Source organism: Schistocerca serialis, chromosome 8 (genome assembly GCF_023864345.2).
Source record: "Schistocerca serialis cubense isolate TAMUIC-IGC-003099 chromosome 8, iqSchSeri2.2, whole genome shotgun sequence".
Lineage (NCBI taxonomy): Eukaryota > Metazoa > Arthropoda > Insecta > Orthoptera > Acrididae > Schistocerca > Schistocerca serialis.
The window spans coordinates 435,010,820-435,023,501 of NC_064645.1; the positions used below are offsets into that span (position 1 = coordinate 435,010,820).

The 12,682-nt window shown below is 35.9% G+C and overlaps 1 protein-coding gene across 1 annotated transcript in view; it reads right to left on the reverse strand.

Moving 5' to 3' along the window:
• Positions 1–12,682, reverse strand: part of LOC126416029 (uncharacterized) — a 103,992-nt gene that overhangs the window by 54,164 nt on the left and 37,146 nt on the right. Inside the window, exons 5-6 of the mRNA XM_050083483.1 lie at positions 7,238–7,444; positions 4,984–5,095 (exon numbers count right to left, since the gene is read on the reverse strand). Coding sequence (XP_049939440.1) covers positions 4,984–5,095; positions 7,238–7,444 — 319 coding nt within the window. The remainder of the gene's footprint in view (positions 1–4,983; positions 5,096–7,237; positions 7,445–12,682) is intronic.

The following is a 12,682-nucleotide window of genomic DNA, read 5'->3' on the forward strand; positions in this document are numbered from 1 at the left end:
AAACACACTGTAACTGTGTCAACTGGCAAATTCCTCAGAAAAACACAGAACTCGTTGGATGGTCTCAGATTTCTTTAGAAGCCTCTTCAGTAAACAAATTAGCACTGAACAACTACAATGAAGAAACCTGCACTGAACCACCACGACAAAGAAACTGACAAGAAACTACAACAAAGTGTAAGAAATATCTGCAACAACGAAAGTGAAAAGAAATAACTGCAACAAAGCAAGTGAAAAGAAATAACTGCAACAAAGCAAGTGAAAAGAGAACTGCAACAAAGCAAGTGATAAGAAATAACTGCGACAAAGACAACTGAAATAAACATTGTAACAAAGAAATTAGTAAGAAACAACTTCAACGAAGACATACATCACCCTTGAAAGTAAAAAAAAAAAAAATTTAAAAATAAAAAAAAAGATTTTTTAAAATAAAACATCTCCAACTTAAAAGTGGAAGCTTTCCTTTACAGAGGAAATAGTACTACATGGTACTAATAAACAGAAAAAAAATCTAACTTTCCTGGATTGGCATTTTTGAAAAAAAATTTTTTTCTTTAAACTATAAAAAAATTCAAAAGGCGACAGTAAAACAACTTTGACAGATATGTCCAAACGGAGGATACCATTGTAATCATAAAGAAATTATCTTTCAAATAAAAAAAACTCTAACAAAATATGTAGAACAGTTACAGAATACAACATTTAAAAAAAAATTACCGAAATTCACATCTTCAAAATGGTGTTCCCAGATTCATCTTTGGATGCCTGTATCTCAGGGCAGGAATTTTTTTGGTGAAAACAAAAAAATATGTTTTCCTTACTTACTCTTTTAACGTAAGGTAAATTCAATAATATCCGAGTCTATGAAGGCAACCCCCCGGCCTGAACTGATACGGATTATGCCTCTAGAATTTTTTACTTGCATGGAAGTGGAAAATGAATGCCCACAGAACATTCTGTGGATGAATACAGCCCATTTCCATCTTCAAGAACATGTCAATGCACAGAAAATCCACTCGCACATCAACCAGCACCACTTCATTTTGCAAAGGTAACTGTGTGGTGCAGGTTGAGAGCATCATATATCGTAGGGCCATATTTTTTAAAGGAGATGGGTCCTGTTACATGTACCATCACTGGTAAACACAACGAGAGTCTTTTGTGCACGAACGTTTTTCTAACCCTTCAACGGCGTGGGTGTTTGGGTAGGATCATTTTTATAAAAAATGGCACTCCTCCACATGGTGCACAGCCAGTGAAGCAGCTGCTGCAGAGGCATTGTGGAAATTCTAGAATTATCAGCCATCACTTCCCATCAGCTTGGCTGTCCCAATCATATTTTGTTAATCCATGTGACTTCCAGCTGTGGTATTGTCCGAAAGATCATACGATCAGTGTTCCGATTACAAACATAGCTGAATTGAAGGCATGCATTGTGTAACACATTCTGAAAATGACCCCTTAGACACTCTTATCTCTTGTGGAACATGTTGTTTCTCGATTTCAACTTGTGGCAGAAAACGGTGGTCAGCATACTGAACATCTTCAGCCAGTCTCATAACAATTAAAAAATGATTTCATCGTTGCTTCTTATGTTTCTTCTTCCTCGGGATGATTTTAAATTGATTTCATTGAAATAAGAAAATACATAAATTCATAATTTCCTTGAGTGCTTGTAGTAAAAATGAATGATGTGGAAAGTAATTATGTTGTTTTCAGATAAGAATGCAAATAATTCATCTCTGAGACCACCCGTTACATGAATAGCATAAGTTATCAATAAATGGGACTATGGACTTGCTGTAGAACTGGACTTACAACGAAGGGAAGATTATTTGATTTGGAACTCCAGCATCTAGACGTAAATGGAATGCAGGAGAGAGAAGCTTAAGTCATCAGGCGGCGGAAAAACTGTTGACAAATTTTAATATCAATACAAGCTTAATTTTTAGTTAAACTATGGCACTAAATTTCTAGTTATAATCAATTTTCACAATAGATGAGAGCTTGCTAAAATGAAATAGAAAAGCTGTCACAGTTTTATATCACTATGTCTATAAGCATGGAATCTTAAGGCTCACAGCATGGAATATGTATTTATTTATTTAACCAGTGTCACATTAAGAACAATGTAGAAAAAGACAGATTGCTACTTACTGTAAAGAAGACACATCAAGTTGCAGACAGGCACAATTAAATATAAAGCTTTTTTCTGCAACTTGACGTGTTCTTTATAGTAAGTAGCAATCTGTCTTTTCCTACATTGTTGATATTCTTACCTAGAGTTTTTATTGGAATACACATATAGCTTTTTATGGGTAAAACTGATGACATTTGACTACTCAATGAAAGCTAGAAAGCAATTTTAATACTGCTTATTATAGCAAGTTAATTCATAATAATAATACCCAAACTCTAGAAGTAAACATGGGCTGTGGGGCAACACACCACTTTTTTGCAGTCACTGCACTTAGCAAAAGAGGACTGTCTTATTTTCAAACAATCCAGGATGGAATGCAACAATATTATGAATAATGTTTTATTTTCTCTACTTAGGCAGCAGTTCAAATTTGTAATGTATGTAGCCACTTGTGACCTCAGTTTCTATGATAAATTAAACTCTAGGCCTCCTTCCCATCTTTCCCAAAGGTAAAATAGCTGTCTTGCTTTACACTGTGGTTTTTGATATTAAACTGGTACTGCATCTTCACGGCTACGGTAAAGTACTAATATGAACATATGCTGAACATGAACATTAGTAGTTAATAAGAAATATTGGTGGAAACTCAATTCTATCAATGTAGTGATAAGTGAAAGCAGCAGTATTTTTAACTGTAAATACTAATATTCCCACACAATTCCTGCTGATTCACTTAGTATTCCCCCAGGAACCAACTGATTATTGTGAGAGCTGTTTTATGTGAATGTGGATCATGAACTAGACAATCTGATGCTCCAGTGGTCTGGTTTGTTACACCAATGGCCTCAAATCTTTAGAAAGTACAGCTCTTCTGGAAATATGTATAATGAAACATAAACAGTATAACGAAATGTAAGCTTATGGGTTAACAACATCTTTCCTGCATGCTGTGTCCCTTGTACAAGACAGCAGCCTGGAAACCTGCAACACACCTGTGTCCCGCGAGCGGGCATGCTTCAGGTATGATTTACCACAACAAGCACAGGTGCCTGCAAGCCAAACACCAATCTGTGCTTGTCCCACATGTCGGTAAATGTTCCAAACAACACCGTCATCAACAACAGCAACATGCCAATTTGTTGTCCACAAAGTCTCGGGCAGCAGCCACAATACGTGCCAAGTCCACTGCCAGTATAGTACACTTCCACGAGTGCTGCACTGCGACCACAGGCACTATTTTCCTATGACGTGTCACGTGCTTGCCAGCAGTTCGCACTTTATCCGTGCACGGTGACAGTATTTATGCTGGCACCCGACCACAGTTCAGCATTTCATTCACAGCTATTGAACCGGTTAGTCTGTCAATTTCTCTGGGCCAGGGACCTGCTGGACCTGCAGCTCATCAATCGGAGCTCTCATCGGGAATCGTCATCGGTCACTTACAGTGTTTATCTTCTACTTCCTAACAAGCTTAGGACAATGACAGTTATCTCTTCAGACTTTGGCCTTATGCCACCTAAGTGCATACGGTCTCCCTATGCTGAGACCATGACTGATTGTGTAATTAACTTCTGAACAATCCATGTGATTCTGGACTTGAACATGTTCGTTGCTCACTTTGGCCTTCAGTCAGTTTATTATTATTTGTCTTCCTTGTTTTGGACACTCCATGAAGGACACTTACGATTTATAATATTCAAATAAAACTATTCTACATTGTTTATTGGGCAGAGTTTTCATCCTGCCTCCAGTTGCACAATACATATCACGATATGTGTGTCGACATACCACTGTCAACTCTTGAACAGACTAGTTTCTTTATCTGCTGTCAAATTACTGTATTTACTCAAATGCAAGATAAGCTGTTTTTTTTTTTTTTTTCCTTTTCAAAATTCATTGTTCAAAATAAAATACAGGGTCATTCACTTGCAAATAGCTTTGGTACATGAAGTAAATGTTTTTATATTCTGAAACAGTTTATACCAAATGTTAAAATTACGACTCACTGTTGTTTTGATTTAAAATTTAATTACATTTTGAGACTGTTAACTTCACTGCCAAAGCTATGTGGATGATAATGTGTAGTTACCAATATATAGATATAATGCATTTGCCAGTCACAGCTGAGTCTCAAACCTAAAACAATGCTAACATTAAGTTAATGGTTATCAACAAACCAGAGGTCACTAACATTTGTACAGCAGAAAGAAAATTTGATGTCACAGAAGCAAATATTTGTACATGGCTTCAGAAGAATACAGTAAAGAATGCAACTTCTACATGCAAAACTTTCAGGGGAAGTAAACAGGAATGCAAAGGATCAGAATGAGGGCACTGGTGATTCATATAAGACGATTTGTAATTTGGAATAGAATTTGTTAAAAACAAAAAGGAAACATCTTCAAAAAATAATATTGCATTCTCGATTGGCTTCTATTTGGGTAAATAAGGTGTTTAACTATTACTCCATGGACACCTTTCTTGTCATACAATGCTTCTGCTCATCTAAAAAGGTACTCACTGCAATTAAAGGAGATATTATATGAAAGCCCATTCTTATTATTTCACAGTTTGTACTGTGTCCTTGCATCTTGTGGTCTTGTGGAACTGAAGCAGCATAGAGTTTCTGAGCAATGAACACAGTCCCCTGCCACTATCCATCACATGTACATCTGATCCTTTTGCTCTCCAGACGCAAAATAAATAACTTTTGAGTTTCAAAATCTGATATTAAATGAATCTTCTGAAGCAAAAAAACTTGAGGTATATAAATGAATGAGCACATTACTACAATATGGATATATAGTGACAATTAAAAAAAATTAGGAATTCTAATTCTTTACCCTGTGATTTCGTAACTGTTTTGTATTCTTGAAGCCCTTGCCACACGTATCACAGAGGAAAGGTCGCTCACTGCCATGGATTCGTTTATGCATGTTGATCAGCTTGCTGTAACTATAAGAAGTAATTAATACAATTAAATTTCAGTCAGGAGACTGGGGTAATATTAAACAGGAAAAACCATTATCTACAAAATTCACAGTCCATTTAATATTAAACTCGTTTCTTTCAAACAACTGTTGTTTATTGCATTCCTTCATTTTCTTTCCAAAATCAGGCAACTGTAATTGAATTCTCTGTCCAACCTACACAGCTAGTACTGTGCTGTAGTGGTTTGAGGAGAACAATTATGAATTTGGTCCCAGACTGGCCACATATCAACCCCATCGAAAATACCTTAGGTATCACTGAGTGTCAGCTCTGAACTCAGAAACTGATTTCTTATAAACTACAGGTATTTTGTTATTTGCGTATGGACATCTGATGCCTTCTATCAATGGCTACAAACCAAGCACCTGTAAAATCACTGTCATGATGAACGGCTGCTCTTTAATGTGCAATCAAAATGAGTAAACACAATTCTCTGTTTTGTCACGGCACAATTTCATTGTTCTGACAATCTAACCCTGCACTTTTCATTGAGAGGTCAAGGTATTTATAGTTCACATACAGAGCTTCATTTAGACTGAAGAACCTCTATGACTTGGTAATATATTTTAATTGCAATTATCTGTATGAATGATTGTATCTAGAATTAACAGAGATATGAAAGCAGATGCAGTGCTTTATAATGGTTTAGCAAATAAAAATAAAGTAAACAATGACTGTAACCAAGAGCAAAGGACATTCTTTCCCGCAAAGGAGAACAACTGTTTAACAAATACACCATGGTTTAATTACAAGCAATTCTGCTTCTGTCACTACAAATTAATGGTTTTCCTCTCTTTTACATTACCATGCTAGTGTTCAGAAATCATTAGAGGAAACATCAATGACACTGAAAGTTTGAGAGCAGCCTGGATGCATACTCAGACAGCCAAGGTGACTGCTCTAAATAAGCAGGAAATCTGGGTTGAAGTCCCAGCCCACACAAGTTTTCAATTATCACTACATAATCATTAACCACTGTAGCTTACACAAACATCAGGTAAGTAGTCTCCAATTTTTTATCTATCCCATTAAATAATTTCAACAATAATTACTTTCAGTTTGTTGCAAGAGGAGGAATAATTTTTTGGTGGTGTGCAAGTAATGTGGCTAAAATATTAATCCTACATAATACGAGTAGTATTACCATTTATGCTGATGCATTGTGGTTAGAGATACCCCTAGCACTTGAAACTCTTGAAAGTGTGGAAGAAAATCAATGAGATTGAGTTACTTGGTACTAAAAGAGCAGCAGCTCTGAATAATTTGTGCCAAATCATTGCTCACCACAGTAAAAAGAACAAATAAAACTTCATGGATTACAGTCATTGACTGATGATAAATGACTAACAGTTATGGGTATCAAAATTTATGACAAACTAAGCAGCAAGTTAGTTCCACAGCATATAATTTTCGCTCGTGGACTGAACATGTACTGAAAGCCATTAAAAAAAATTACTTATCAAGTTTTTTAATACCAATATAACAATATTTGAATCATGTTCATTACAAATGCCATTACTGTACGTGAAAAGTAATGGTCTTCACAAGCCTTTTTTTTCACACACATCAAAGAACTGATTTTATATATTACAAATACACTTTGTTAATAAATTATTTAGGAATAAAGGTAATCACTCAACAAATAGTACAGGTATTGAGCCCCTCCCCACGCACACCACACACTTGCTTTACACCAACATTGTGCGAGCTGCATACATAATCCCAGCGTTGTGTATTTAGTTGCTGCAACATAGCTGTATGGATTTGTGTGTGTGTGTGTGTGTGTGTGTGTGTGGGGGGGGGGGGGGGGGGGACAAGCGCATGTGCGTGTGTGTTCCAGCTGAAAAAATGATTTGCCCAAAAGCTAGAATGTTTTCAGTCTTGTCTATGTGCCTGCTGATGACTCAACGCCTCTGCTATTCAGGTAGTAGTTACCTTCACTTCTAAATTATTTACAGTCTGTTATAACTTTCCATTACCATAAAAACACACTTTGCTGGCATGATGTCAAACACTTCCTGTGTCAAACCACACATCACTAATGAAATGTATCACATTAACCTAGTATTTTAAGAAAGCAAAGAAGATTCTACATACTAACCGTACCTTGTTGTTTTATAAGAGCACTGATCACAAGAAAATAGCTCCATATTTATTACATGTGTCCGCCATAAGTGTGTGCTCATTCCATTCCAATGGCAGTGAACATGGCTGCATTCTGGACAAGAGTACTGGGCACCATTATGGCATCGTCTGTGATACTCAATATTTTCTAGAGAGCGCATACGGACTGCACAGTTGTCTATGTTACAACTGGAAAGTATAAAACAAAATGGGAGAATAAGTAATATTTGCAAAGAAGATTTCGAAAATGCCTATTATGTATTTTATTGGTGTATTTGTGTAGGCAGACAAAACTTCACTTCACAAGTGATATCTAAATCAAGCTGTAAACTGTCTTCCAGTTCACCATAGGTTATATAATCTCAGCATATTTTCTGTAGTATGCCTTGTTAGATTTGCATTGCGTTTTCAAACAGATCTGAATGAATATATACTTCACAAATAATACATGCTATGCAGCTGGTTAACACAATAATATCACTAACCTGTTTATAAGGACACAAAACCTCTTGGCACATTAAAACTAAGTGACAGTTCAGATTTGGACCTGGATTATTGCCTTTTAGATCCATTAAGGAACATTAGATATACTGACTTATGGAAGTATGAGGAATTGTTATAACAGTCTTGACCTTCTCCACTCTCTTCCAAAATTATTTTAACTCTATGATATGGATTTCTAAGGTATTAAATATTGTGGTGTAATATTGAACTGATTTTAATTCTCTTTTATGCCAATGCCTGATCACAAATGTATCAGTTGAAATATGTCTGCAATCATGCAATAGGATTAAAGAGAATTGAAATCAACGTTGCCTGGATTTCTGTTTCTCTTTGTTGCAATAACATTACAACTCATAATATTAAGATGCCTATAATCATTAATTTTGGGAAATCTTGGTAAATCTATATCTGGATAGCAGAACTAGGATATAAGCTTCACTATTCCTGAACCAAGTCAAGTGCTTTAACCACTGTCATTGGCCCTACTTCTCTCAGTAACGGAAATTTCTTTCCTTTTAACTACACAAACATTGTTTTTTGCCTTGTTTCACAAATTTTACTATTAATGTTACTGCACAACCTAGGTTTTGGGTTATAAGACCATTTTCAAGTACATTACTGAGTCCCACAGATGATAATGCACAGATAAGCAACATGATAAGGCAGAAATAGCCATCTCAACTTCTTAATGTATAGATCCATGGCTTAATGTAAAATTACTTGAATGACCATTTTTTAGCAATTAAATATGGAATTACACAATATAGTAATTACACTAACATGACGGGACTAAAGTAATGCATCAGCAAAGAACTTTTTATCTGCCGATGGATTGTGGCCCAAAGTTTTATTTCTATCCTGGAATGTGATATAATCTAAAAAGATGAATAACTGAATTGGGTTTGCTCATTTAATAATAGGTGTGCCCTCTTTCCTGTGTGTGTAAGACTTGTACATATATTATTATTATTATTAGCGAATGTCCCCATGGGAAAACGATAAGCAGGTGATTAACATTTCTTAATGTTCTTCTTATTTCCCCAGTATTTCTTCATTGCCTCCCCAAAGGCCTTCTTCCTTTCTTCGGTCCACTTTGGTCGGAAAGGTTTAGATTCCGTCTCTGGAGTAAACTTCCACTTGTCGATTTTTCTTCTGAATGTATCCCGGTCTGATGTGTTTGTTATGTCAATTTTTGCCTTTTCAAATCCTTCTTAACTTCAGTTACCCAGGGTATTGTTGCCTTAAGTGATGTCATATAGTCCAATAGACGTTTAGTTAACCTGTTTCCAGGTAATCTGTCTATATGTCCATAAAACTTCATCCGCCTCTTCCTGATATCTGCCTCGATGTTTGATATTTTTTCGGTTGTCTCGGTAGTCTGCAGCCTGTATCCATCTTGTGTGTATCGTGGTCCTAGGATTTTTCTAATAATTTTTCTCTCTACTTTCTTAATTTCGTGTAAATCTAATTTTCTATTCAGGGAGAGTGTTTCACTTGCATATGTGACTGTTGGTTTGATGACTGTGTTGTAGTGTCTGATTTTAGTGCCTTTTGATAGACATTTCTTGTTATATATATTTTGAATAAGTCCGAATACTTTCTTGATTTTCTGTAATCGGTTTTTTTGTGCTATTTTCTCAAGTCCTGTTGGTTCAATAACTTCACCGAGATACTTAAAGTGCTTGACTCTAGTTATTTCACCATACTTTGTTTTTAGTTTCGAAATATCTAATTTTGAGCAGATGAATTCTGTCTTCTCAAAAGGAGATTTGCAGGCCAACCTTCTCAGCACATTCTTTAAGTGTCTCAATTTGTTTTACTGCTGTTTCTTCACTGTCAGTTATAATTGCCAAGTCATCTGCAAACGCTAAATAAGGGATGTTCAATTTTCCTTTACCTCTTCCTAGTTCAATTGGCTTCCAAAAGCTTTGTTTCCTTAGTGTTACTTCCCACTCTTTCATAACTTTGTCCAAAACTATATTGAATAATAGTGGTGAGATCCCATCTCCTTGTCTTACTCCTGTTTTAATTGAGAATGGTTCCGAAATACATATATTATGTATTTGTGGTTATTGTTCAGGCAATTTTCCGCAAAGGCTGAATCAGGCTTCTTCAATCTGCAGCTTCTATGATGTTTTTCTGCATCAGGCTTAAAGAAAAAAGTGTGTTTGTTTTGTTAATTTACAACATTTCACCAAGAAACTACATTTGATTCAATTAAAATAATTATTTCCTTTTAGATTATGAACAAGGCAATGTCTGAAGAAAGAGATGGCTACACCACATTTCTGTTTCTATAAAATAACAGGCTGAAGGAAATTAATGAATGTAAATGCAACATAAAAGACAGATATGTGATCTCTGAATGTGGGAATATTGCAATAGAAGATGCACCCAAATTTCTGATACCTACAAGACAGACAAATCCCTAAATTGTTGATTCTGTGCACTAAATGATTCTGCCCAGCTACCAGGCCTAGTTAAGATAAAGATACTGGAAGAATATTAATTTTATCTTCTTGATTTCTTTGTCTGGTAGCTGCAATACACAAATAAATTTTAATTTCTGACAGTAGCTTACTGTTCTGAGAGAACCATCATTTTAACTTTCAACAAGCTCACAATACCTGTGGAAAAAAATGTGAAGAAGTTGACCTCTTCTCCTTTTTAACATTTATCAACATCACTTTCATCATGAAACACAGGTAGTATGGTCATTGTTTTTACACAGATTTTTGCCCTTAAATGGAATACAAATGGAGATCAGGGTTTAATGCTCTGTCACAGATGACATCATTAGAGACAGAGGACATGCCTGGATTGAGAAGTATGGAGCAGAAAAATCACCTCTGTCATTTTCAAAGAAACTGATTTAGGGAAGCTGCAAAAACCAAAATCTGGATGGCCAGACAGGAATTTGAAGCACCATCCCAAATATATATCCAGTGTCTTACTGCTGTGCAATGCCACTTAGTTTTCCCTTTGACTCATGATCATGTAGACATCCTCACAATGAGAGGGTCCCTCTTAACACAGGATTTTCTACTTCTACATTTTTTTATTATCTGTATTAGGAAATTAGCCAGTCTGTTTCAATGTAATATTTTGATCTTGAAGTTTCTAGAGATATTACTGCTACACCATTTTTAAGTTGAATAAATGCATAAAATAACTTTCTGTGGTTTTTAACAATAATGTTTATTACAGAAAAACCTCACATAAACATGTCTGTTGTTAGAACAGTTTCAAATGCGTAGTCATTTGCAATATCCCACGGAATGAGCCCTGACGTAATGCTGTACCATGATATGTCAAGCCACGTGCACGTGCACTCACTGATGACAGATTTGTATCAGGCTGGGATTTGAGCCCGGATGTCCCAATTTGTGCGAATGGCTACCTGAGCACGTTTCCCATCTGACCAAAATCTCCATATGCCGCATACTGCAAAATAGTTCCCCTGTCCATTATTCCTCATTGCTCACAGCCCTACTCTATCCCTGTGAGAGATTGGACATTATTGTGCATCTGCAGTGAAAGATCAGTATGCTTTCAGACACATACATTATATTGGTATGGAGTATGATCTTTCAGACATGCTGCAAACTGGCCAAACTCAGTTCAAAGAAGTCATCCCAGTACTTGTTAAACAGATCTCTTGCTATACACTATGAACTGCATGTAAAAATAGTTAATTGCCACATGAATATTTAGGCATATAGCCCATCATCAATGGCATATATTGTCTATGTCGATATCAAATGATGTACATAAGAGATAACAAGAGACCTGTTATATAAAAACACTTGCCCTGACCACAAGATCCTTATTTTCATCCCATGACAGTAGTGTCCAATATTACCAAGAAGTGACTATTTAGTCTTTGACAGTATGACAAGTACACGTGAGAACCTACATATCACAGAGATCCACATTAATTTTAACATCATACAGTTTTCATACTTGAGACACACATCATATGATATAGACGTGCACAAATATGCCACTGATGATGGGGTACATGTCTGGAATCAAACATTTTTACATGCAGCTCATGGTGTACAACAAGATGTCTTTTAACAAATATTTACAAGCTGTGGAGCACAAACCATATAAAATTGTTCTCATCCCAATACCTGCCTTAAGTTGTTCAGCAAAACCACAGAAAACTTAAATATGAATGGCTAGAAGGGCATATCAATTATGATCTTCCCAAATATAAGTCCAATGTCTCAACTACAGTGCTACCTCACTCAGTACCAAAAAATTATGTGCAAGGGCAGAAATATTACTGTTGAACTACTGAGCTTACTTTAATGGGCTTTGCTAACTTGACCTTCAACATTATATGTAACATATATTAGTATGAGGTACCTTCCACATAGGACCATACAATGGTTTGAAAAGCCTCATGGAAAGGTGAGGTGAAGTGTAAAATTGCAATGGTTTGAGAAAATCAAGGTATTGAAAATCATGATTTGGTATTTATTCAATGGCCTATAATTTTCCCTAAACACTCGCAATGTTCTGGGAGCAAGTATTGTATGTGGCACTATTGAAAATTGAAAGTTTCCCTCCTCCATACATGTTTCATGTTAAAATAAATCAATAACAGGTGCAGGTGTTCAGTACTCTAGGAGACTCAGATATGAGTGAATGGATTTGCCAGGTGTTGAATTAGTATTATTTTGAAAATATTAAAGGACAACTGGAGGGACTGGAAGATTGATACTGGCCTGTTCTGTAGTCCTTGACAGGAGTATTCTTATTAGGTATTGGCGAATGGCTGAAGGTTTCAATTTCCAACTTACTTCTTTAAAATTTATTTCCTTTGAGTTTACCTATTGTCTTTGATTTATTAACCATGTGCACCTCGTTGTTAGGTGGACTCTAGAATCTGAATCTTGGCTGTCAGCTCATTGT